Genomic DNA, 25043 nt, shown 5'->3' on the forward strand with positions numbered 1-25043 from the left:
TCAAAACCGCAAGTGTTGGAAGGCAGACATCATCAAGCCGACTTAGGTATACTTCCGACTTGTAGAGGATCGTTTTCCAAGGCGTAAGCATCTTAATGAGCCAAAGCGGAATACTAGACCTTAGCGAGTCTCTATACATTTTAGAATTTGATCATCATGTGCCCAGCCTGACGATGGGCGAGGAGTCTTGTAGACTAGGGACTCTCATCGAAGTGTAAGATTGGAGGCCTGCTGACACTGGAATACCTTGTGTTGAGCGAGGCTGAGGTAAGAGTGGGGCAGGTCTGTACATATCGATCAACAACGACGTAACGGAGGAGAAATCTAGAAGATTGGAACCTATTTGCAGTTTAGACCAATGCATACGGCTGCCAGAGTCGCAACACCAGAGGTCAGCGTGCGTCAACGCCTGCCCAGTCCTCCTGGTCACCCCTACCGTCTGCAAAGCTGTGTAGGAGCTGGAGAGAATGATGAAGGCAATCTGGACCGCAAACACCAAAGCACTAGAAGTGGTTTGCTCTTCCTCTGTATGGTTATTGAACGTGGGCATAAGGATGAGGGCAGCCAGGATACTGGTTGTCGAAAGAGTCCACCAGTTAGTGGAGGCTACAACGAGGGTGACCTTCTGTATGAGCGGGATGATTGCGAAAGAATCATAGGAGAGATAGAAGTGGCATCCTTTGAGGGGAGGTGAGAACGAGGTGAGAAACAGGTGAGAGGGAGGTGAGTGAGAGGTGAGAAATGAGTGTGGCATGAGTACGATGATCTACGGTGAGCCTAACGGCCCGACTGGTCATACTCCCTGCGGCGGAGTATTATTGCCGTTAATGCAGAGGAGTTTTGCCAGCAACTTGAGTTCATACTCGAAGCTGTGGTCTCCCACGCCTCTCTTTCCAGCTCAAACAGCTGTTTTCTCGCCAGTACCGATTCTGCATCTTCTCGAACCAATTGGGGCTATGCACTCGGAAGCAAATACACCGATAGTTACGATTTTAGCCGGCTGACCAGCGAACAATGACGTCCCACTGTTTCCTCTCACTCACAACGGTGATTTTTCGAGTGCCTGGCGATCTCATCCATCATTCATTTAACCGGTCCATTTGCGGAGAAAGAAGTTCCCCAGTTTTCGGCATATCACCATCTTAATGCTTGATCCCACAATGACTCGCTTCTATAATATGGGCGAGATGTAGCCTCATTATGAGTCGCAGAAAATTCAGGGCAGACAGAGGTAGGTATGATGCTAGCAGGACGGTCGCTCGTGTGCCTGGCGTTGAGCCTCTTCCTCCCCCTCGCTCTCACAGCACCAAATTCAACCTACACCAATCCTGTACTGCCAGGGTTCTTCCCTGATCCTAGCTGCACTTTCGTTCCTGAGTGGGATGATACATTCTTTTGCGCGTCCAGCAGCTTCAACGCTTTCCCTGGCATCCCCATTCATGCCTCGAAGGATTTGACCAACTGGAAACACGTCAGCAATGTCCTCAACAGAGCAGAACAACTACCCACCCTAGCAATTACCAATAAATCCACGAGCGGAATATGGGCTTCCACGGTCCGATATCACGAAGGAACCTTCTTTGTCATGACGACCCTGGTGTTCGATGACCAGCCCCAGACCAACTTTTCTCGATGGGACAACATTGTGTTTCGTTCTACAAACCCATTCAACTCGTCATCATGGTCGGATCCGGTTCATTTCAATCTCACAGGCTATGATACATCTCCGCACTGGCTCAGCAACGGCACCGTGCTTGTTACGGGCTCTCATCCGTGGCAGGTCCAACCGGGCATAACGCAGACGACGATTGACCTTACCACCGGAGAGGTCGGGTCCAATTTCCGCTATGTCTGGAATGGTACGGGTGGCCTGGCTCCAGAGGGACCACATATCTACTTCAAGGACGACTGGTACTATCTCATGATAGCTGAGGGTGGTACAGGAGTGAACCATATGGAGACCATCGCACGTTCTAAGACCATTGATGGCCCTTACACACCGAATCCCAACAACCCGATACTTACCAACGCTAATACAAGTCAGTACTTTCAGACAGTCGGACACGCTGATCTGTGGCAAGATGCTTCTGGCAACTGGTGGGGCGCAGCTCTTTCAACCCGCTCTGGTCCAAACTATACGACCTATCCCATGGGCCGCGAGACTGTCCTGTATCCCGTGACATGGAATGCCGGCGACTGGCCTATATTACAACCTGTACGCGGCCGGATGAGCGGATGGCAGAAGCCTGCAACGAATCTCAGCATCGCTGGAGAAGGGTAAGTTGCGAGCGTCCAACGTCGAGTTTGCAAACTGAAGAGGATGACCTAGACCGTTTGCAGATGCTGCAGACTACATCACCTTTCCACCGAACTCTAGCCTACCAATTCACTTCGTCCACTGGCGGATTCCCGTCGATGGGTCTTACACCATCTCTCCTCCCGGGCACCCGAACACTCTCCGGCTCAGCCCATCCAGACTCAACCTTACAGCCTTTGATGGGAACTATGCCGGACCCGAGGGCCAAACTTTTGTCGGCCGCCGTCAAACAGATACATTGTTCACCTTCAGTGTCAATCTGGAGTTCTCACCACAGCAGCAAGGTGACGAAGCCGGTATTAGTGTTTTCCTCACTCAGGCAAGCACCTTTCGCGCCAGTATTTGTCGAAGATATGCTGATGCGGCGCAGAACCACCATATTGACCTTGGTGTCGTCCTCTTGCCCAATACGAGCTCGTCTGCGTCACCACAGCAACTTGCGCCGTACTTCCGCTTCTCTGCGACATCGTATCTTGCGGTGCCGCCACCGCTGCTTGTCCCTGTCCACTCCTCGTACCCGAACTATACGACGCTTTCGAATCCAAACGCGACTTCATTGAACTTATATCTAGAGATCAAGGCCATTAACCTGACGCACTACGCTTTCTCTGCTGGCCCTACCGACACCATGTCGGATACAATCACCGTTGGGTATGCGCCCGCTGCAGACGTCAGCTTTGGATTTACAGGTACGGAATACATAGCTGGAGCTTTTTGTCATATTGGCAAGAGCACTGACCCCACGCACATCAGGGACGCTGCTCGGTGTTTATGCCACGACCAATGGAAGGAGTGTCAATGCTTCATCCCCTGGTGCGCCGGCATATATCTCGGAATGGAAATACACCCCTCAAGGACAATTCCTGAGCTAGATGTAGGGGAAGACGCATCATGGAGATGGCTAATTACAGATGGTATAGATGGATCATGCTTGGGCTTCCTCAGGCTTCCTCAAGTGTGCTGGATACAGTACGAGGGACGAGTCAAGTGCTGCGCGACCGACCTTCCGCAAAGCCATGGGCGCAACAATGATGTTACGAGTCCTTTTTCCGTCTCGATCTGCTTTACGAAAAGTACGAAGTATCGCATTCCCACAAATTCAGGCTCTTTCCCTCCAGAGATGCCTGTACTTTCTGTTCCGGCCACCATGGCCCACTGGGTTTTGGGAGCTTCTCGAATGCATCACTTTGACATGCACGCAAATACGAACACAGACCCCACGCCGTGAATTATCACTCCGTAATGACTGTCTTTGCAATATCACTCATACGTGTGACACCTGTATTATCCAGAGTCTTGCGCGCGCAGTCTGGAGCTACTGTACAGTGTGAGGCGGGTCTCAGAGCGAAGATGACGATACTGTACCCTTGGGTGTCGTTTCAAGGGCTGGTGCTTCGCTGTAGGTCGTCGCCTTCACCCTTAAAAGCCAGAGACATGTTCATAACTGCGAGAGTGTGGACGTATACTGAGATCGTCAGACGATTGGTCCAGCCAGACCTTGAATGAAGCCACTTTCGACCTCGCTTCTCCCAATATGTCAATGTACAGTGGACTGACTGGATATCTCCATCCCTCACCAGAAATTACCACGCTGATAATCATTTCTGGTAACCTCTCCTCCATGATATCCCGTCCCTGACTCCATCTCTGACGTTGGGCTCCGTATTTTGGGCCGCACCACGTTCAATACTCGGCGCTCCGATCGTTCGACGACCAACATCGCTAAATCCGGGTGCAGGCTTTCGACGAGTAGAACGCAATTGCCCCCCTGGTTTGGTAGGAGCAAATGTGAGAACTCTGCTGGAGAAAGCATGGCGTCAGCCTACCTGGCAGACGGCCAGCAACTGTTTCATAAGTTCACACATATCCCCACGGGAGTCCTGTCCAGCCTTTGACGATATGCAATCGGAGGATTGGCGAGCTTCCACGTCTGGATCTTCCGAATCATTCGACCCTTCGACTGTCTCTGTAATGGTATTGTCGACGCGATTTCACGCTGTTGGGCGTGCCGCAGATACAAGGTGGTGTTCTCAACGGGCGGCAGAAGTGCTCTAGGCGGTCCGGATATCGATTCCTGCTTCTGCTCTGGTTGCTGTAACTCCATCTTCCGCTTCTCAATCGACCGGTGCCACGGCTCAAACGGGGCAAGGTGTCGCAGGTTCTTCAGCTGGGTGCTGGGCTGCGCCGGACTGTAGTAGATATCCCGATTGGTTTCCAGACCGTCTTGGATATCTCCGCATTTGGCCGTCGTTGCAAGTCGTTCTGTGATCTTGTGACCTTGCACTGAATTGCCCCAGAGCTCTCTGCAGCAACCTGAAGACACCTGCCCAGAACACCCAGATCTTCCGTCCTTGTTTTAGAGGCCACAGGCTTGCCTCTCTGACCCAGATTTGTCTCCTATGAATGAGGCGTCGCACACAGGATTATCTGGACGGACTGAGTGGCCGGTTGAAACCGCCTACCCGATTCATGTACTGCCTGTATTCTGTCTTCTTCTCCTTCCTGACGCCGTAAATCTGGTTTCCGGGCACCTTTGTGTTCTGCGTGGTCTTGAACGTCGTGAAGCCCATCATCTTCCGCAGGAGAGCACTATCGTCGTCGTCGTCTTCAAGGGCCATTGAATCGCCGTTGACCGTTGCGCTCGGTTGTCTGCTTGCAACTGGGGTACTTTTTTCTTCGTCCTTTGGTTTTGTGGTTCGCGACTCTTCTTCGTCCTTTCTCGGTGGCCGGTCTCGTGCTCGGTCCCGGTCATGATCGCTTCGGCGGAGAGGGGACCGTGTCCGGACTGATGGGCCGCCACCGTTTCGCGTGGGAGACCTTGAGCGTGAATGCCGATTGGAGCGTTCGCCTCGGTGATCTGTGGCGTGTGAGCAAGAGCGTCGACGCCTTGAGAATAAGTAGTCCATACCCTTGGAATCTCGGTGCTTGTCGCGGCTCCTACTCCTCTCGCGCCGGCTCTGCCCGTTCGCATCTCTGTGTCTTCCGCCTCGATCCCTATCCCTGTCTCTGTCCCTATCCCTATCCCTATCCCTCTCTCGCGGCCTGTCTCGATCGCGGTCACGGTCACGGTGTTGCCGTTCTCTGGATCTGCTACGCTCCCGTCTCCTGTCAGGCGTGTCTCGAGACCTTGACCTGCGTCTTCTCTCCTCTTCTCGTCTTGAGCCTCGACGATCATCCTCTCTGGCCTCGCGGGGTCGAGCCTTGAAGTCTCTTCCACTTGAACTTGGCCATGATTCTAATCTCTCTTCGGTCTCGAGACCGGCGGCGCCTGCTGCGTGCTTTGCGCGTTTAAAAGGTGGCTCTGTCATGGTTTTACAAGTAAAGCGAAGGTCGAGCAGAAGCTGAGACAGGTATCAAGTCTGCGAGGTCAATTGAGGGCAAAGTGAAAGCCGATGCCAAATTTCGCGGCTGTGATGCATACTGACGTTTGCGCCTTGCTGCGCAGACGTAGATCTGTGTACGGCTGAGCATCAAGTGCAGATCAGGAGGTCGTCCCCGGTTGTCCTCGAGCTCCTCATTACTCTGGAATCTCATCTTCATATCACCGAAATCTCATGTCGCCTGTGCTTCAAGCTCAACTTGATATTATACTCTTGTCACCCTGAAATTGGAAATCTACAGAATTGCTTCCTGTTTCGTTGCAGACAGCCATATCGATAGAATGTTCATCGTCGATGATGGGGTGTGACAGATAGTGCCGCCTCGATGGACAATGAGCAATCGGCTGCGTACAAAAGATTGAGGACTAACCGGATCGCAGATGGTCCAAGGAATCCCTGCGGTATCATACGTAGATCACCTTCATGCACAACAAGCAGAGTTCCTCTGCTTTTGGAAAGAGGTCCTGGTAGTGCGATCAAACATGACGCGGAAAGCACGCATCTTTGGGAGTGTCAAGTGCAAATGCAGCAAGCGGCCGAAAAGACTTTCTGGTCCCAAATCCATCAGACTCCATGTTCTGGACCATCATTCTGGCCAAGCAGAATGGGTGTGGCACTCAGTCCCATCGCTCATCGGGATTCCGCGAAGTTAAGTTCTATGCTGCCCTTTCATATAGCGGGCGCTCTTTCCTTTAGACGAATGCGTCATGACACGTTTCCACCAACCTATCGCCTTCGCAATTGACTGAGTACCGAAATCGCAGCCAAAGCAACCAGGGCAATATCCGCATTGTACTCCTTGCCAGCCTTCATTTGAACCACGAGACCTACAGCGCACAGGCCCAAGCTGATACTGGCGGCACTCAGCCTCACCGCCTTGCTCCCGAATAAGAGGCTTAATCCCACAAGTAGGTCGATGATGGGAGTGATTTTGGCGCCCGTGGAGCCGTCATCGGGTGCATGGTATTCCTGGAATGCGTAGAATTGAGGCGTATGTTCGCCATGCGTGAAGCGAGAGAAAGCACCCAGCAGCACGACTGACGCGAGGAGGTAAGTTGGAAGATTCGTGAAGAACGATGTCATGGCCGTAAATCTTCACTTGGTAGAACTTTATCAGCCGCTGTACTCAGGATCCTGATGTCGACGGTGTATGAGTTTATATTGCTCCGTGAGAAGAACACCGTCCGGCTTACTCGGCTGGCGAATGGGGGGTGTTTGGATTAGAAACACGTGGAGGGCAGACACAGCAGTGGTCGAGCACAATCATGCGCACAGCATCTTGAGATAGGCCGTTAAAGAGCCAAACTTTCGAAATGCTGGCCGATAGAAGACGGTAGCGGGCCTCTTTAATAGAAAGACAAGCAACGTAGTGAAGATGGCCTCCGATTAGGAAGCAGTGACCCTTTCTGCAAGGCCTTGTCGCAGCTCCAACGAACCTCAATGCCGGGAAGGACGGGACAAACCATGCAAACACGACAAACACCGAGAATACTGCAAACCATGCAAACGGTGTCATGCTGTTGTGTCCCTCCTCCCCTCACACTCCTCATAACAGGCGGCCAGGTCACGAACACCGTCAAGTTGCAGGCTGCACTGTGATCATTTGTCAGTTACTACATCCTTCCTCCCTTGGTACCCAAAACCTTGTCTCTGAGATTAAGGCCTACCAACACTTGTTCTACACCCTAGCAAGGTGCTCTGACCACTCTCCCGGTCTCTTCAAATCCAATATCACCCCGCCATACGGCTCGATACAACGATGCAATACCTCCGCTCGGGCCTAGACCAACTCCGCGATCGTTACGCTCCCGTTAGTCATAAGTCCACCTTTCGCAGCACCGGCCAAATCACGCCGGAAGAGTTCCTCCTCGCAGGCGATTATCTAGTCTACAAATTCCCCAGCTGGTCGTGGTCCGACGCATCGAGTCCCGCGCGACGGGTGTCTTACCTGCCTCCGAACAAGCAGTTTCTTGTAACCCGGGGGGTTCCATGTCACAGACGATTAGACGAGAACTTTGCAGGCGGTCACGGCGCGGCTGACGACTTGGTGAGAGACGGTTTCTTGGGCGGACCGGACGATGAGACGGATAGCAAGGCAGGAGGCGAGGATGAAGGCTGGCTAAGAACGGGCGGCACGACGGAGAAGGAGCAGGAAGGCCTTAGAGGGGAAGTTCGGACGATGAGTGAGAGTGGACAGCTGGGCAAGAAGGCCGTCGAGGACGAAGACGAAGAGATCCCGGACATGGAGGACGAGGATGATGATAATGAAGCCATCATTAGAGACAAAAGCGAAGGTGCTGCTGCGTACGCTACATCTCCCCTCCTGGCGCTGTCGCCCAAAATCGCCGGTGACTGACCCGTTATGCAGACCCCTACGCACATACACCCTATACATAACCTACACGCCTTACTATCGGACCCCCAGAATGTACCTCTCCGGCTACCTATCCCCCAGCGCACCCCTCCCGCCACACCTCATGATGGAAGACATTGTGGGCGACTACAAAGACAAGACTGTCACGTTAGAAGATTTTCCATTCTTCGACAACAGCGTCAAGATGGCGAGCATCCACCCTTGCAAACACGCCAGCGTGATGAAGATCCTGCTTGATCGAGCAGACGCCGCGCTGAAGTTGAGGCTCGACAAGCAAAAGGCGGACGGCGCCGGCTCGAAGAAAGAGATCTCAGGCATGGAGGGCTTGATCGACGACACCTCCAATCTGAAACTCTCGGAGCAGAAACGAGGACATGAGGCTGGCGTCAAAGCTGCTAGTGGCGGTGCAGGCGACGAGTGGGAGGTCCTGGACGAGCAGGAGAGCGCCGAGGACGAGAGTGAGAAGGTGGCCATCCGGGTTGATCAGTACCTGGTTGTGTTTTTGAAGTTCATGGCGAGCGTGACACCCGGGATTGAGCATGATTTCACTATGGGCGTTTAAGGCGATCCAGCAATTGACTACTAAGCACTGATATCAATACGGCACGACGCCACGAGTGCTTCGGTTATAGGTATTTGCACGCGAGACTGGGGATGTTCTCATGCTTACCTTGACAGCCATGCACAAACATTGATTTTGAAGGAATCACTAATGATGTGATCCGTGATTCAAACTCTTTCCGAGTAAACGGCACGATAGATATTCCCGTATTGTCCAATGTGCCCCAAGCTAGTACATTAAACCTTCCATGGTGCTGCACGCATGAACCGACATCCCGTCAATGCGCCACGCTCAACTCATGCTCATGCCCACGCTCATACTTTGACAGGAACAGGAGAGACCCCAAGTGGTTAGGCAACTGGCAGGCAGACAAGTCGATAAACACTCAGCATTAACGCTACCCAATCCCATCATGAACCAAAACTCAAACTACCGCACGGTCGCATCATCTCGACGCTTCTCTCCTCACCACACCTCACCTCACCGCACGTCACATCACATCATACCGCGCTCCTCCCCCAGCATGCCGGCACTAATCAACCCATCTGACCCCCCACTCTGGCACCTTCTTCATCTTCAGGCTGTCCCAGCCCCTCGGCCACTATCGTCGCCAGCGATCCCTGGCCTTGGCTTTGGGCCTGACCTTGGCCTTGGCCTTGGCCTTGGCCTTGTCCCTGCCACTGGCCCTGTCCCTGTCCCTGGCTCTGCCCCTGACTCGACATGGCCGGTCTAGGTCCCATGGGTCGCTGCATCTGAGCCGGGCCCTGGCCCCCTCCTCCCATCCCCTCGGCGGGACCCATCATATTGCCGCCTGTACTAGGCCCGGGCCCCATTCCTGGACCGTTTGACGGCGGTCTATTCAGCGGTCGTCTCTGCTGGAGGTTGGGATCGCCTTCGGGCGGGCCACCGGGACCACCGCCACCACCGCCACCACCGCCGCCGCCCCGGGTGTCCCCTCCCCCCATTGACTGCGAGTTCGGGGACATGCCAGGCGGACTGGACACGGCGCGCATGGCCGTGGGTGCCGCGCCTGGTGGGGGAGGTCGAGACATAGGTCGTGGTTGCGGGGAACCATCGGAGGATCCGTTCGTTCCGTTCATTCCATTTATCCCGTTGGGACCGGGTCCCTGTCCAGGTCCCTGTCCAGGTCCAGGCCCTCCTCCTGGTGCGCCGTTGGTGGGAGGAGGCGGTCTGCTCATTGGTCTGGGTTGTTGTTGTTGGCCTGGGGCTCCGTTTCCAGGCCCGCCGTTACCGTTGGGGTTTCCCGGTCCACTCTGCATTGACCCGTTAGGCAGTGGGGGTCGTGACACGGGTCTTGGCCCTTGCATTTGGCCGTCGTTGTCACCATTTGCTTGTGGGTCGGGGTTGCCTGGGCCCGAGCCTGGGCCTCTCGGAGACATGGGTCGAGGAGTTGACGTGGGCTGTCCGGGCTGGAGGTGCTTGGGGCTTCCGTTCATCTGCTGTTCGGCTCCGCCGTTTTGATCGGGAAATTGGTCGGACGAAGGAGACCTGCTAGGGACAGGTTTCCTTTGCTGCACTTGGCCATTCATTGGCGGAGATTGGCTTTCCGGGCCAGATGTGCCATTTGGTGCAGGATTAGGGGATGGGGATCTGGACACGGGCTTTCTCGTGGGGACTGGACTGGGCGGCATGGGTTGTGGGCTTGGAGGTCCGGCCGAGGCTGACGCCGGACCTGGACCCGGTCCTGCAGCTGCTGTGTTGAGTCCCGATCCCGGTGGGGGTGGACGTTGTGCTGACAGTGGTCTGTTCGCCGCAGGAGGACCGTTCCCGCTAACGGGTTTCGGCGGCGGGTTCTGTGTAGCACCTGGGTTGCCTCCGCCCGGGGGATGCGCGGTCGTGCCGCCTACAGCTTTGACCAGCGCGGCCGGCAGAGTTGTAGGTGGTCCATCGGCGCCATCTTTCTGTCGGAAGCGCTGGAAGATCAAGTACGCGCCCACAACCCAGAGCCAGACAACGACAGCGGCCCCGGTAGTGAAAATCATGATTGGAACGAGAACCAGTAATGACAAGACCATGGCGCAGGAAACGAAGAGGACAACTCCCAGCCCGCTCATCATGACGCCCGCCAGTAATGCGAAGATGAACGCAATGACAGTCAGCAGGACGAGCGGAAGGCCGCTGATGGCCAGTTGCGACAGCAGGAAACTGGCGATGAACGGGCGCTGGGCTGCGAAGGCCGCGGCTGCTTGCTGCCACTGCTGGCGCTTCTGGGGTGGGAGGACGTAGTCGAGATACCTGCTGGAGCTCGTCGTGAGGGAACTGACGCCGCCTTGTATTGGGCCCAGGACTCTGCTGGCGCTGGGAGTGGGAGTGGGAGCGGGACCCGGCGGGCCTCCACCGCCGGGAGGCATGTTGGGTCTGGGAGCAGCGGACATTGCGAAATTGGTAGACTACGAGACTTGGGCCTGATTCATGGCAGGGAAGGAAACTGTGATACTTGGAGTTCAGAGACTTTTTAGAATGCTGGTGTGGTCCTCCTGGGAAATATGAGCGTGGTGCGAGGCGCGGCGTCCGAAGTTACCAAAACAAGGACCGAGTCGTTTGGTCGATGCACCGCCATAAGCTTATTCTATTCTTAAGTCGCTTTGGCGGTAGCCCCCGTCGCCATAAGATCCGTCGATGCTACTCGCTTAGGTGACCAGTGTCATTTTGGATAGAGAAAAGAGTGTGACATGACCACAGCACGAGAGGCGAGACGCAGCGCGTTCACCGGACAGTGAGGTGACAGTGAAAGTTTACCAAAGAGTAATGGGATTGGTGTGCGCGGTGTTATTCGAGTACGGTGGAGCACGTGGACAGCCACTATGGTGGTTACAGTCCGCTCTTCGATGCCGCGACTCTGTTTCCACTTAGGGACCAGTAACACAGTAGTCGCCCAGTACGAGGTAGTCCCAAGCGTGCATACTCCGTCCAGGGCTTCAATACCCAGTACTCCGTACTTGGTAAATGATGCCAGCGGAGTCGGATCTCAGGCAGACCCCACATCTTGCCAAGCACCGACATCTATAGTCGCCGGCCATGCTTCGTAGAGCCCACGTGCTTACCACTGCCGGTCGGAACATCTTAGTTACCAAGGCCCCCGATAGCGTGCTGTACGATAGGCATTGGTTCTACAAGTGGCCAAATGAACACGTCTTACTTCATCTCCCAAATCCTCAGACGAAGTTCACTTTCCAGTCTAGCCGGTAGGAAATGGTGGATCTTACATTGACTCTCTCTGAAAAGGATGGGCTGGCCGCTCGAGTGGCGGGCAACCTGGAGCATGGGTCGATGCTGTAGACAACTCCTCATTTTCCCACTGCAAACAAATTCGTGTCTTTGGAAGCCCGCCAAGGCTGAAGTGCAGTTATCTTCTTTGTGTGGCGCTTCACACATCGCTTGTCAAACGCCATGATCAGCGGCAGGGGGCAGTCGTGTGGATTCCTACTCAGCGCCAAGCACCCACAACTTCGAGGACGTCGAGCACCAAACATCCTCTGACTGGGGCGACATCAAGCGAGGCGAGAAGGTATATCATGTCAAGACTAAACCGGTAGCCTGACCATGGTCGTCCCCCGCTGCAGGAAACAAGCTATACCTTCAGGGTCTGCCCTAATCTCGAACTCTCCCGCGCGAGCTCAACCAGTCGAATGACACCGACGGCTTCTTCTGGAGGGACAGGGACCTTGGACACGTCGCCATCCAGTGCTGCCGCAAGCCGTCGATAATACTCCACATACGTAAGCGGCTCGACAGTCGGCGCGACCTCGGTGACGATCTTTCCATTGCCCTTGTCCAGGTTCAACACGCCGTGATGATCCTCGCTTTCGACGCCGTAACCTTGATCGCCGGGCCGGAGCCCCTCCTTCCTCAACTGATCCTCCTGCGGGTCGAGATGGAACTTCTTAAAGGAGCCTTTCTCGCCCCGGACCCAGAACCGCAACTGGTTCACCTCGGGACTGACGACGCCAGCCTTGACCGTGACAAGGAGTTTGCGGGCGTCGTAGTGTAGGAACACCGTACAAGAGTCCTCCAGCCCAGTGGGGTTGACCTCTCGCTGCGAGCCGACGAACCCGGTGACCCGCTCGGGCATGCCGAACAGGTGGACGACCTGATCCATCAGGTGAGTCCCCAGATCGTAGACGGCGCCTGTGCCAGGAGCGTGGTATGCCTTCCACGTGCCGGTCGGCGCCTCAGGCCGATGTCGATCAAAATGCGTCTCGAACTCGACTACACGGCCCAGCGTTCCGTCGTCGATGTACTTCTTCAGGGTCAAAAAGTCCGAGTCCCACCGTCGGTTCTGGTACACGGTGAGGACTCGGCCCTGGGCCTTGGCCAGGTCGACCAGTTCCCGGGCCTCGGCGGATGTGGGTGTGAAGGGTTTCTCGACCACGACTTCGCACCACAGTCAGTGGTCGTGATCTCAAGAGTGTGCGGGCTCGCTCGCCACGTCGAACAAGCTGCCAAAATGGAAGGTATAAGTAGACGTACCGTGCTTCTTGGCCGACAGGGCCAACTTTGCCAACTGCAAATGTGATTCCGGGGCCGTGGTCACAACGACGACGTGTACCTGCTCGTCCTGGACCAAGTCCTCGGCAGAATGATAGAGCTTGATGCTCGGCCAGTCTTTTCTCGCATCATCGTCCGGCTTGGGACTTCTCTGCACGATCGCATAGAGGTTGAAGTCTGACACGGCGTTGACAAAGGGGATGTGAAAAGTCTTTGCGCTCAAGCCATATCCGATGATGCCGACGTTGTATTTGCCGCCTGCCATGTTTCGTGCTTTTAACTCTGGTGGTACAGATGACCCGGTGGCTTCGACTCGCAGGTACTCGGGTATCTTGCAGAAGTATTATACTGTGCAGGAGGGTATTTTTCTTCCACCCACTCACTGGTTTCTATAGATTCCTATTCTTTCAAGCGAGAGGAGGCGCTCATCCAACGGATCCGAATCGGAAAGCTACCCGACAAGAATGTTGCTGCCCGCTGAGAAATTTCTGCGATGTATCATCGACGTCGTATTTACCCCACGAGCTCACGTCACGTACAGTAATGCGAAGCCACTGGCAAATTCCGATCGACGAGGCGCAGCGGGGGAATTACTCCTTCGGTCCACAGATCGAAGGAAATACTCCCCCTGCTGTAAAAAAGCAGGATATTGGGGGCTCGGATAATTACTGTGAATGGCGGTGATGTTCCAATGTCGGCCACGCGACGTTTTGGTTCCAGCCTGGTTTGTGCTGCTGTCCTGCCACTGACCTACGAGTACACAGTCCCCTGAGCCGGCACGGGTGCTCTAAGTACTCCGTACCATGCTCTATCAACCCGTCCGGAAGAACGCAGTAGTGGTACAAAATCTCTCCACTGTCCTCCCCTGCTTCTTCCTAAACCAAGGACTTGATCTTCCGCCATCATCAACTGCAGCTCATCTCAATGTCGACCAATTCTACAAGTACAAGCCTTCCGGCTCACCCTCGTTCTTCGTCTTCATCACACTATCTCTGGCGCTCCTGAAGTCCGCCATGTTCACCCGCATTCTCCGTTCTCGGAGCGCCCTTAAGCCGGCCTCGCTACAGATTGCCTTGATATCCGCACCACTCAAGTCATCTTTCTGGGAGATGAACTCGTCGAGATCGACATCCTCGGCCAGACTCATTTTGCTGGTGTGCAATGTGAAGATCTTCTTCTTGGTCGCCGTGTCAGGGTTCTCGAAGAGAATCTTGCGGTCGATTCGGCCAGGGCGGATCAGCGCTGGGTCCAATGTCTCGATCTTGTTGGTCGCCATGATGACCTTGACATCACCGCGGTCATCGAACCCGTCGAGTTGGTTGAGCAGTTCCAACATGGTACGTTGAATTTCACGTTCACCACCAGAGGTAGATTCGTAACGTTTTGTGCCGATCGCGTCGATTTCATCGATGAAAACAATTGCTGGGGCGTTTTCAGCTGCAACTTGGAAGAGCTGTCTCACAAGACGGGGCCCATCGCCGAGGTATTTCTGGATCAGCTCAGAGCCGACGATCCGCAGGAACGTCGCGGACGTCTGGTTTGCTACGGCTTTTGCGAGTAATGTCTTTCCTGTGCCCGGAGCGCCGTAGAGGATTACACCTTTTGGTGGTTTGATGCCCATTTCTTCGTAAAGTTCTGGGTGCAGTAGGGGCAATTCAACAGCTTCGCGGACTTCTTGAATCTGCTGCTCCAGGCCACCTATGTCGGCATAGGACTCTGTGGGAGCTTTATCGAGTTTCATAACCGAAACGAGCGGGTCGGCGTCATCTGTCAGGACGCCAACAACAGAGACAGATTTGTGGTGCAAGAGAATCGAAGCGCCGGGCTCAAGGAGGTCTTTGTCGACGAAGGACATGATTGAGACGTAGTATTCGGGACCGGTGGCGGAGGAAACAATTGCGTGGTCATCATCGATCAGTTCTTCCAAATTACCGACACCCATAGGACTGCCACGCATGTCATCGACTTTGCTACGCTCGTCGGAGTTACGGTCGAGGGGTTCTGCTCCTTCGGTGGCTGCGGCGGGAGCTTGTGTCTGGGCAGCTTTGGTTTTCCGCAGGCGCTCTTGGTTCTCGACGTATTCCTCTTCTAATAGCAGATGGTCGTGGACTCTCTGCATGCGAAGATATCGTAGCTTGCACCGCGCGGTCGGGTAGATGGTAGGAAGTTTGGCGGCGGCATTGGGTCCGGCTTGCTTGCGCTTTCTGCGGCCGATTCTAGTCGTCGGTTGCGGAGGTGGTTCGTACTTGGGTTTCTCTTTCTAAAGAAGGACTTAGTAAGGAGTTGTACAAGCGGTCAATTCCGAACTACCTTCTTCTCTTGTTCATCCTTGCCTCCACGGCCTCCTGGGGGTTGTTGTGATGATTGCTGGTTACCCTGCAGAAGGTGTTAGTTATGCTGGTGGTACATCTGGAGCGCAATCCTCACCATTCTGAAGTTGTATAATAAAGAGCCGTATCGCACCCAATTACAAGATTAAATGGGGGATGAAAGATCGATGAAGAGAGAGGGAAGCAGATGGCAAGGTGATTGATTACTCCGTACAGCAAGGCCAAAGATGCGTGACGAGGCTCGATCGCGCCTGTCGGACATCGGAAATACATTTCTCCGGGCTTCGGGCTGTAACTGGAAACCCGCAGTGAGGCTGTATTTCTTCGCAATCCGCAAACCATCAGGCAACACGTCCGCAGTGGCTGTGTGACCGCTCGATCGAATCAGTTATTTCCTTTCAACTACGAGATACAGTGCCGTCAGTCAGTTTTGTCCGGATATTCAGGATAGCTTATTCTTCCCAGCATCCTCCGTGCATCTCCTGGCCATCATCTTCGATGTGATTCTAGCAACTTACAGCCTCGTTCGCTCAAACTCTCCCTTCTGACACTTAACTGCCTGCCCTTCGCCTAGTTGTAGTACGGGACCTCACTGAGTGTCTCCATCTATCCTACCACATCACCCCAGCTCCACAGCCTTCAGCCGCACGACGAGTAGCCACTTTTTGCGGAAAAGAATATTAAGAGATGGCAGGCCACAAGGCAAGACGGATAGCCAAAGACCTGGCGGACATCCGTGCCGACACAACCTCTCAGATCTTCGCAGACACCGTCGGAGACAGCATTACGGACTTGAGAGGGTCATTCAAAGGTCCTTCGGGAACACCATATGAGGGGGGAACGTACGAGGTATCTATCAAGATACCTAACGAGTATCCCTTCAAACCACCCATTATGAAATTCACGACGAAGATCTGGCATCCAAACATCTCCAGTCAGACGGTAAGCCGGACAACGCACAAGCTCTGGGGCCTGGGGGGCTGACTGTCTTGCAGGGCGCCATTTGCCTCGACACACTCAGCACAGGCTGGTCACCGGTCCTAACCATAAAATCAGCCATGATCTCGTTGCAGTCCTTGCTTAGCTCGCCCGAACCCAAAGACCCTCAGGACGCCGTCGTGGCCAACCAACTGATCAAGAGCCCAAAGGAATTCGAGAGGCAAGCGCGGGAGTGGGCGGTTAAGTACGCCGGTGCACCCAAGTCGTTCATCGGCGAAAGCAGTGGCGGCGCTACGGATAAGGACATAGAAGCCGCCGAGAAAGAGAGCCAAGAACGAGAGGCGCAGGCCAATATCGCAATTTACGATGGGTACAACAAAGAGCTGATCGACCGGTTCGTCCTGATGGGCTTTGATGTGGAACGAGTGGTCGAGGCGTTCAATTACGTCGGAATTGACCGGAACGGAGGACAAGACTATGAGCTAGAAGAGGCGTACATGGGCGACATCACAGCCAGGCTGCTGGGCGAGCCTTGAGAATGCAGAGGTCTTGACCGAGCTTCTTGATTGAGTGAATTGCATAAAAAGCGCCGGTGTCGATATGGATCTGGTTCCAGGAAACTCGCATAGGCTGGTGGTGAATTGTGTATATCACGATTATTATGACCATACGGTAGAATTGAACATGCCGCGTTGAGATGTACCTCATTTGCTATGTCTTCGAGAATAGCTCTGCATTTAATTCACTGCAAGGACGCAAGAACTGCAAATTCGGTGTGAAGGCTATCACCAGTGCTCGGCCGCGAGCTATTGTCGAATGCATACAATCACTCCGTTGTCACTTGCCGCTGTCCATTTTCTTAGGCAGAACAGCAGTAACCTCTCCACTGACCACTACCCTCATGACCCCGTCCAAGCAACATCATCTTGGGACAGATCACTTTTGATACCCAACAAAGGGTATCCGAGACAAATTTCATTGACATCCGCTCAAAGACACATAACAGACACGTTCACCACATCATTTTGGGCCAAACCCCCTCAGTCCGAAGTCACTTCCGCCTACAGAGCAAATTCAAGTACTCAACTCCACTAGCTCCAACCCACGAAGATATGGTCCAGCGGCTCACACCAAGGTAAGCGAGACCACGATCAAAATATCCGGCCCGCCACCATGATCGAAGACGACATCTACCGCTCCTCCAGCCAATATCGGCTGTGGTCCTACACGCGCGAATCTTTGGCCCGGATCCGGCAGGAGACCAACGAGCTCGCTGCACAGAGAGTGCGTGCTGCGTTCCGGCGCGCCCGATCTGCTCAGAACGGCGGTCCACACGGCGGTGACGAGGGCGATGCTGCGGCGGCGGCGACGACAGGAGACACCGTGATCGACACATTGACCGTGGAAGAGGAGTTGAAGATTGTGGAATGGGGGTGTAGCAAGATTGTGGATATGGGCGAGGCGATGAACCCGCGGATTCCAAGCCATGTCGTGGTGAGTTTGCCATCTCTGTTTGTTCTCTATTTGTTCTCTTTGTGTTGTTCCTCTCTTTTGTGGACGATTTATGTGGTGTGTGATCCAACCGATCTATCTTCAAGCGAGGCTTCTTTCCTTCTCCCATATGGGAGGGGACCGTCAGGATGAGGGACTCCTGTAGCTACACTGTGCTATATCTCATCTCAAGCCGTCCCACCTGCTCTCATCCCATTATGGTCCCTACCACTCGCTGGTATCGGCCAGTCCGATACGACCGGACATGACCACGGCGTTCTTCCACTGATCACAACATCTGAATTGTCTAAATATCTAACTATCGTGTCCCCCCTTTCCACAGGCCACGGCCACGCAATACCTCCGGCGGTTCTACCTCACACAATCGCCCATGACGTACCACCCGAAAGCCGTCCTCCCCAGCGCATTGTACCTCGCGACCAAGGCCGACCACTTTTACCTGCCGCTCTCGCGGTTCGTGGCCGAACTACACAACATCTCCGAAGACGACGTCAAGGCCCCGGAGTTCCTCCTCCTGCAGGGTCTGCGGTTCACGCTCGACGTCCGCCACCCCATGAAAGGGCTGCAAGGAGGGCATGTCGAGATGAACGTCCTCGCCGAGGAAGGAAAACTGGGCGCGATCGAGCCCGGCCGCGGCAGCGAGAAACGCATCGGCGTGGCGGCCGACCAGGCGAAGAAGCTGCTCGCGACCGCCGCGCAGCTCACGGACGCGTACTTCCTGTTCACGCCGTCGCAGATCTGGCTCGGCGCGCTCATGGTCGCGGACCGCGACCTGTGCGAGGCGTACTTGAACTACAAATTCGAGGCGATCGTAGATGCCGTGGAGCGGCAGGCCGGCAGCCAGACGTCGGACGTCGACATCGCGGCGTTGCAGACGAAACTGCTCGCGACGGTCAATTCGTGCGCCGAGCTCTTACAGTCATACACGCCGCCGGAGGAGGAGTCCGCGACGCAGCGCAAGGAGATGCGCCGCATCGGGAAGAAGCTGAATGTGTGTCAGAATCCCGAGAAGACGGACATCGTGGCCGTGGCGCGTGCCAAGGCCGCGGAGAAGAGGGAGGGCAGCGCGACGGGCAGTGGCAGCGACGCGGAAAAGGTGGCAAAGAAGCGGAGGTTGGAGCGCGAGAGGGCCGAGAGAGAGGGCGATGTGTTTGGCCCTGCCTTGAAAGATATTCCTGGCAGGGACGGCGGGATGGCGAGCGGCGAGGGGTTATGATGCCGAACAGCTGCCGTACGATGAAAAGGCCCTGCTACTCATGTATTACGACCGGCGACACACAGATGCAGCTCCGCGCAGTAGGGCCTTGTAAGACTAAGTCATGGTCGCGGAGTAAGTGCACAGACCAAGGGAATGAAGAGAGACGAACATGAGATGTTGCCGCGCCGTTCGGTCTTTCGCCAGATGCTCGTCTAAACAATCTATTCTACCTGGCCATTGAACTTGGGGCCAGTCGCCAGCAGTCGCTCACCTTGTCGTCAGTCATTCCGAGTACGCGAAAATACAAAAAGGTCTAGTCGGAATTCGAGCCCTTGTCGCAGCCGATCCGACCAAGAAGCTCTTTCCGGTCGCTACTTGGTCCTAGGAGGTTGACGCCAGATGAGTGCGCCGAGTCATGTTTTTGTTTTCTCCTCAGACCGCTCGTCGACGATGCGGCCACGGACTCTGAACTCGATCGTCTGCCTTTCGACGACGAAGGCGACGCTGATTTCGACTTGGATCGGGATTTCGTCCTCGCCTTTGACGACTTCGAGACTGAGAAATTCGTATCCGTGCTGAGAACCTCGGTCTCAAGGTACTCGACCTGCGGATCGACGCAGAGTTTGACCTTGTCGACGTAATCCCTCGGGGACTTCTCATCCTCCATCTTGTCGTGCTCCTCCTCCTCCTCCTCGTCATCATCTTCATCGTCAGAACGAACATCTTCTGCTCCTTTTCCGGTGATGACCTTGTAAGCCACTCTGACAATCATGCCGAACCATATAATCAAGATAACCTGGAGGGCTGCAAGCATGCTCAGAAATCCCCATTTGATGCTGTTGTTCCAGCACACTAGTCCCACGGGGTTCTTGAACGGCTGGATGAGATGATCCCAGTCGTTGGGCGTGGGGATGGGTCCCTCGAGGTCCTTTACGCTCCCTCGATAACAGCCGTACCGGATTTCCTGCGGAATGTGTGCATAGATGCTATACCAGACCATGTTGTACAGGACGTGTCTCAGAGCAAACCAGGAGACCATGAAAACGCCAAAAGCTATGTCGCAAGCGAGTTCGAAATGGAGGTACTTGAGAATTTTGGCAAGCGGGAGAATAATATCGGCAAAGTCCATGAGGCAAAGAATCAAGGTGCCGACACGGTATTGATGATAGCCATAGGAGGTAAAGATGAGCGCGCACGTGAAAATATGGTGAGTAAACATCTGCCAGTGGTCCTTGCGACGTTCTTCGATGTTGACCACCACGATCTGTTGGAGCCAGAAACCAAATTGAACGAGGTAGTACCATTTTGCAATGCCCTCCATCTCACGGTCGGGCCATGTCCGCCACAAGGCTCGCAAGTTGAGCCAATAGTCCGAGTTGTAAATGATGTACATGCCAATGCACCAGGAAACGGTGTAGTAACAGAGGATCCAGGCCTGTTCGGCAAATCGGACCTTTGGCTTCTTTTTCTTGACGCCTAGGATCCCAGCGAGAGGGGCAAGAACATAATCCATCGTGGCGCATCGGAGTCCGGTGAAGGCTATCGTCCAGTAGAAGACAAAGAATATGTCGTCCCAGCCGAGGGCGAAGTTCCCCGTGGCAGGGTTGTAGTAGGAGATTCGGAAGAACTTCTGAGTATGGTGTCTGGCCGAAGGGAACAATATGTGGAGGAAGAATAGCGTCGATATGAGGCTCAGCGATATGCCTAGACTGATGTCAGCACAGAGCCTTCATTGCTGTTCGTCCCGGCCGCACTCACTAATCTGATGCTCTACAACCCATGTGCACATGCGGGCTATGGTGCTCCTTTCCTTGCCTTTCCTCTCCCATCTCGGCCAAGCTGTTTTTTGAGAGGGCGATTCATTATGCTGTCGCAGTCCCGGCGTTGTTGCTGATATGGGTTCCAGTTTCTCCTGGTCCATTTTTCAGAGTATCGGAGATAGCGCTGAGCAAAGAGGTAGCAGCGAGAGTGTCCTGAGTCTTTCGGCCGGGTGAATGAAGAGACCAGTGATAACGAAGGTAGCGTTCAACAACAGCGTGCAAGTGGAGGAGCGACCAGCGCAGCGAGCATGGAGTCGGAGCGGGAGCGGAAGTGGGTGTGGGAGTGATAAACGGTCGTGGTACCGAGGACGGTGGTGGCAGTTGAGGGGGAGGATTGCAAGCGAATGACAGATCTGACCGAAAGCACACGCTCACGAACGGCGGAAGCACTTCTCGCTAACCCAGAATGCCAAAGCGACGGTATGAGTCCATCCGGATAGATCCAGAACGGCGCAAGTGGACTGATATGGAAGGGGGAAGGAATATTTTCAGTGCGTAAATGGCGGGGGACCAACTGGCGGTGTCGGTGTAGCTTGACCATTGCCCAAACGTGATTGGCGGCTGAGCTGCCGGAGCTTAACGCGCTGCGGTAGGCGGTACTTGTGGTGCCTGTTCCTTGCTTACCAGCTCCGGTAGTTGCAGTGCCTACCGGGGTAGTTGATGATCATGCTCATTCATGTATGTAGCCAGTTTGGAGCACACAAGCTGATTTCTGCTCGGAGACGTGGCCTCCTCCCGCCCCTCTAAGCTCCCGCTGCCCGTCGTTCCTGCATGAAAGTATTCCAATTGGCAAAGCTCATTGCTCGCTTTCACGTTCCAGGCTCCAAGGAGGGACATGCCCAATAGCAGGTGGTTCCAGCCCTTCTTTGTGCCCTGAGCAGCATCCACACCCTGGCTACCCCTTTATGTCATCCCCAGCATCAACGCCTGATCGACGCACATATGACCCGGAACAATTCATCTCGGCCATATATGTTACATGATGCTTGACAACGCGGTCTCGGACCCGTTGGACCAACAGCCTCGACAGTCGTCAGTCGGAAGTTGCATACCGTTCACGTGTTTGGCGATGACCATTGCAGATGATGTGCTCAGCCTGTCTGGTCTGCCATAGTCTTGTGTCTCGGGCTCAACGCCACAGACCATATGGCTCTTTGCAAGCTTTCCACAGCTTGACGGTTCCGTCTTCACTTCCGGTAGCATAGAGCTTGCCGTCAGGCGAGAACGAAACCGACCAGATCGGACCATGGTGGCCTTTCAAGACTTCTGTTACAGGTTAGCATGACCTTTCGATCCCTAGGGTGCAGGCTCGTACCCAGTTCTTTCTCTTGGTCGAAGTCCCACACTCGAACCCAAGTATCTTTGCCGCCACCCGTCACGAAACGTCCAGTGCTCGGATTGATGGCCACACTAGCTACTTCATGATCGAACTTGACTTGCTTGATTAGCTCTCCCGGCCGGCCCGCGTCAAAGAACAAACATGAATGTCCTGCTGCCACGCTCAGGATGCCCGGATCGCTGTCTTCTGCCTTGTTGGTAGACAGCTCGCACGAAGTGATGTCCCGCTCCGTTTTGACAGTGGCGATCACTCGCTGGGTCCTTAGATCCCACCAACGGAGAGTCTTATCGTCGCAGGCAGTTGTCAGAACATTGTAGTCGACGTTCCAGACGATCGATTTGATGCTGCCCCCATGTTCCCCCGGCCCAATCTCATGTCCTTCTGAAGCGGTTATTGGTGTGATAGGTGATGAACTGCTGGCCTGATCAGAAGTAGCCGCACTACTTCCCCGTGTCAAGTCAAAGATCTTCAACTTCTTATCCTGCGCCCCAGTTGCTACACATTGTGGGTTGACTTGGATCGGAAAGGCAACGGCGCGAACAATGTGGTTATGGGTCAATATGTTCAAGCATTCTCCGGTCTGAGGATCCCAGATTCTCCTGGTCAATTGTTAGCGTGCGCCATCTGCCATATGATCCGATCGGTATTACGCGGTGAAGTCCGCTGATCCAGTTGCTGCGATTGAAGCATCGGAAGAGAGTCTTGAAGTCCAAACAGCACCCTTGTGGCCAATGAAAGTCCCGATCCAGTCCCCAGTCATGCCATCTCTCAGCATCGGATTGTTATCTGCCACTCGTCAGGATCGCCTCCATGGGAGTGCAAGCCTTACCTTTGCATGCTGAGATGAGATAGTACTGGTCGTCGTCCACGATCGAGGAGAAATTCAAGTGTGTCACTGGCCGGGAATGTCCATGGCAAGTCAGCGGAACAACGCGTGGTGTGTCTGTAATCGAGTCAGACATTTCACAAACAGATCGCCCAAACACGTTCTCAGTACCTGCAGACATGGTGACAAGATCGCGGTTGCTGAGGTGAAGCTTGCGAAGACTGCCAGTGTTCGGAATGTGGCCTATGTCGCCCGGTGGCTGAGTGCGCAAATGCTGGGAGCGAACAAAGTCCCGTTATTTCCGTCAAACCAGCCGGCGGCCAGCGCAGAGGCTGTGAGGCAGTCTGATCGGGAAAGAATAGGCCAAAACCAGGTGGAAAGGGACGGCGCCGAACGTCTGCTGCTGTGAGAATGAAATGAAAATATGAGTGCAATAAAGAGTGCTGACTTTGCCCTCCCAGGCAGTCGCAAAATGCTCTAATATCTAGGATCCCGATCTCAATGTCATTAGGTCAAGGTCGTAAAGGTGAGGAGGGCCTGAAGAGATATTCTTCACAACCATCCTGATGGCTGTTTGTGGTTGTTGGTTCATCAGGTCCCCTTGCTTGTTGCTCCGACATAAGCCATTCCAAATTGGGAATAGCGCCGTTGCTAATACAGCGCCTCGATGCATCGGTGCAGGCCAATGACTCCGTGGGGCCAACGATTAATTTTGGAGTCTTGCTGCCTCACCTTACTCTTTCATCTGATACTCCTTCGTACGAATACCTCGATCAAGGCCGTGCGACGACTGTCTCTGTAATCTGCCTGTCCCAGGTTTTACAGTCGGCCTCCAGCGGGTTTCTCCTTGCAGCGCTCGGTGCCTCACATTTGCAACAAATAGCCACCACGCCTACTGGAAGCCCAGCTTGCTATGGGTTCCTTATTTTCTGTTTACTCTGGCTTCTTTGTCTCACAAGTAATTCATCCCTCCGCCGATGCCTTCTCGCCACTCTCTCTCCTTGGCTCTTTCGCTGTTACCATGTCAGATGTCCATCACAGACCACACTTTTGCAACTTTTTCAGTACAACCCCCAGTCACGAGAAAATATCAGACCTCTGCTCTCCTCCCTGTTGTAATCCGTATTGGCCAGACTAACCTGTCACGATGGCCCTCCAACGGGTTTTCTTTGACATTGGTGGCGGTCTGTAGCTGCTCTGGTCTTTACCATATGGCTCGTCTACTCCCCCTGACATGTGCTCCTATCAACATTCATTTATAGTCAAATATCTCCTTACCTTTGGAATGATTACAGCACCCACCGTTCTCTACTGTCAAAACAACAGTGAGTCTCCACGACCAAGGCAGCGGATTAGTTCTGCCGCGGATTAATTTTGTTACAGCGACTGTTTGCCGAACAGCTGCCTTCGCCCAACCCCCCGACACCCTCATCCATTGATCATTATCCATTTTTCCGACCACCACGATGAGCTATTGTCCGTAAACTCTTCTGCTATCCTTCGGGTTAATCAAGGACTCCTCTAATCTCAAAGGAACGCGGTCGTTTCCTACAGCACCGTTCCCTACAGGAGGTGGCAAATCAATGATACATGGTTGAGCAGCTCATCTCTTCAGCCGTCTCAAAAGGACGCCTTCTCGTTGCTCTGAGCAAACCTACATTCCACTCCTTCTCCGCACTCCGGCGTCATGAGTTCCGGGGTTGGGTCGTCGTTCTTCATTCATTATGGGGCTGAGATCGTGCCCGAAAGGTCTAGCGACTCATCCGGCCACAGGGACGCTCGCGCAAACCAGTCCGACACCAGAACGCCGGTCCGAAGAACCCCATTCCCTATCCCACCGAGGCGCAGCTCGAGGTCAATGTTCCGATACGTGACGACCAATTATACAGATACCACAAGCGGGGCGAAGTACTAGTCTCCAGGATCTTTGTCTCTGT

The 25043-nt window shown here is 54.3% G+C and overlaps 11 protein-coding genes across 11 annotated transcripts; 4 read left to right on the plus strand and 7 right to left on the minus strand.

Annotated features, from left to right (window-relative positions):
• Positions 1 to 1240: 1240 nt before the first annotated feature.
• G647_05554 (uncharacterized protein) lies at positions 1241 to 3189 on the plus strand (the record flags this gene model as incomplete). Its single annotated transcript, XM_008729881.1, has 3 exons — positions 1241 to 2277; positions 2330 to 3006; positions 3071 to 3189. 3 exons carry the CDS (start codon positions 1241 to 1243, stop codon positions 3187 to 3189), a joined length of 1833 nt encoding a protein of 610 aa, XP_008728103.1.
• A 977-nt stretch (positions 3190 to 4166) lies between these two features.
• Positions 4167 to 5492, minus strand: G647_05555 (uncharacterized protein; the record flags this gene model as incomplete). Its single annotated transcript, XM_008729882.1, has 4 exons — positions 4167 to 4600; positions 4755 to 4976; positions 5021 to 5174; positions 5226 to 5492. 4 exons carry the CDS (start codon positions 5490 to 5492, stop codon positions 4167 to 4169), a joined length of 1077 nt encoding a protein of 358 aa, XP_008728104.1.
• Positions 5493 to 6423: 931 nt separating this feature from the next.
• Positions 6424 to 6780, minus strand: G647_05556 (uncharacterized protein; the record flags this gene model as incomplete). Its single annotated transcript, XM_008729883.1, has 1 exon — positions 6424 to 6780. The coding sequence occupies one exon, from the start codon at positions 6778 to 6780 to the stop codon at positions 6424 to 6426; it is 357 nt and encodes a 118-aa protein (XP_008728105.1).
• Positions 6781 to 7456: 676 nt separating this feature from the next.
• G647_05557 (uncharacterized protein) lies at positions 7457 to 8633 on the plus strand (the record flags this gene model as incomplete). Its single annotated transcript, XM_008729884.1, has 2 exons — positions 7457 to 8001; positions 8066 to 8633. 2 exons carry the CDS (start codon positions 7457 to 7459, stop codon positions 8631 to 8633), a joined length of 1113 nt encoding a protein of 370 aa, XP_008728106.1.
• A 536-nt stretch (positions 8634 to 9169) lies between these two features.
• G647_05558 (uncharacterized protein) lies at positions 9170 to 11005 on the minus strand (the record flags this gene model as incomplete). Its single annotated transcript, XM_008729885.1, has 1 exon — positions 9170 to 11005. One exon carries the CDS (start codon positions 11003 to 11005, stop codon positions 9170 to 9172), a length of 1836 nt encoding a protein of 611 aa, XP_008728107.1.
• A 1220-nt stretch (positions 11006 to 12225) lies between these two features.
• On the minus strand, positions 12226 to 13407 carry G647_05559 (uncharacterized protein; the record flags this gene model as incomplete). Its single annotated transcript, XM_008729886.1, has 2 exons — positions 12226 to 13028; positions 13125 to 13407. 2 exons carry the CDS (start codon positions 13405 to 13407, stop codon positions 12226 to 12228), a joined length of 1086 nt encoding a protein of 361 aa, XP_008728108.1.
• A 672-nt stretch (positions 13408 to 14079) lies between these two features.
• G647_05560 (uncharacterized protein) lies at positions 14080 to 15572 on the minus strand (the record flags this gene model as incomplete). Its single annotated transcript, XM_008729887.1, has 3 exons — positions 14080 to 15402; positions 15453 to 15518; positions 15570 to 15572. 3 exons carry the CDS (start codon positions 15570 to 15572, stop codon positions 14080 to 14082), a joined length of 1392 nt encoding a protein of 463 aa, XP_008728109.1.
• Positions 15573 to 16159: 587 nt separating this feature from the next.
• On the plus strand, positions 16160 to 16947 carry G647_05561 (uncharacterized protein; the record flags this gene model as incomplete). The annotated part of the gene is made up of 2 exons (XM_008729888.1): positions 16160 to 16414; positions 16468 to 16947. 2 exons carry the CDS (start codon positions 16160 to 16162, stop codon positions 16945 to 16947), a joined length of 735 nt encoding a protein of 244 aa, XP_008728110.1.
• Positions 16948 to 17584: 637 nt separating this feature from the next.
• G647_05562 (uncharacterized protein) lies at positions 17585 to 19139 on the plus strand (the record flags this gene model as incomplete). Its single annotated transcript, XM_008729889.1, has 2 exons — positions 17585 to 17905; positions 18246 to 19139. The coding sequence occupies 2 exons, from the start codon at positions 17585 to 17587 to the stop codon at positions 19137 to 19139; spliced, it is 1215 nt and encodes a 404-aa protein (XP_008728111.1).
• A 295-nt stretch (positions 19140 to 19434) lies between these two features.
• G647_05563 (uncharacterized protein) lies at positions 19435 to 21042 on the minus strand (the record flags this gene model as incomplete). The annotated part of the gene is made up of 2 exons (XM_008729890.1): positions 19435 to 20825; positions 20880 to 21042. 2 exons carry the CDS (start codon positions 21040 to 21042, stop codon positions 19435 to 19437), a joined length of 1554 nt encoding a protein of 517 aa, XP_008728112.1.
• Positions 21043 to 22070: 1028 nt separating this feature from the next.
• Positions 22071 to 23287, minus strand: G647_05564 (uncharacterized protein; the record flags this gene model as incomplete). The annotated part of the gene is made up of 5 exons (XM_008729891.1): positions 22071 to 22207; positions 22257 to 22879; positions 22931 to 23072; positions 23110 to 23223; positions 23278 to 23287. 5 exons carry the CDS (start codon positions 23285 to 23287, stop codon positions 22071 to 22073), a joined length of 1026 nt encoding a protein of 341 aa, XP_008728113.1.
• Between the last annotated feature and the right edge of the window lie 1756 nt (positions 23288 to 25043).

This window comes from Cladophialophora carrionii (genome assembly GCF_000365165.1).
Source record: "Cladophialophora carrionii CBS 160.54 unplaced genomic scaffold supercont1.4, whole genome shotgun sequence".
NCBI classification, from domain to species: Eukaryota; Fungi; Ascomycota; class Eurotiomycetes; order Chaetothyriales; family Herpotrichiellaceae; genus Cladophialophora; species Cladophialophora carrionii.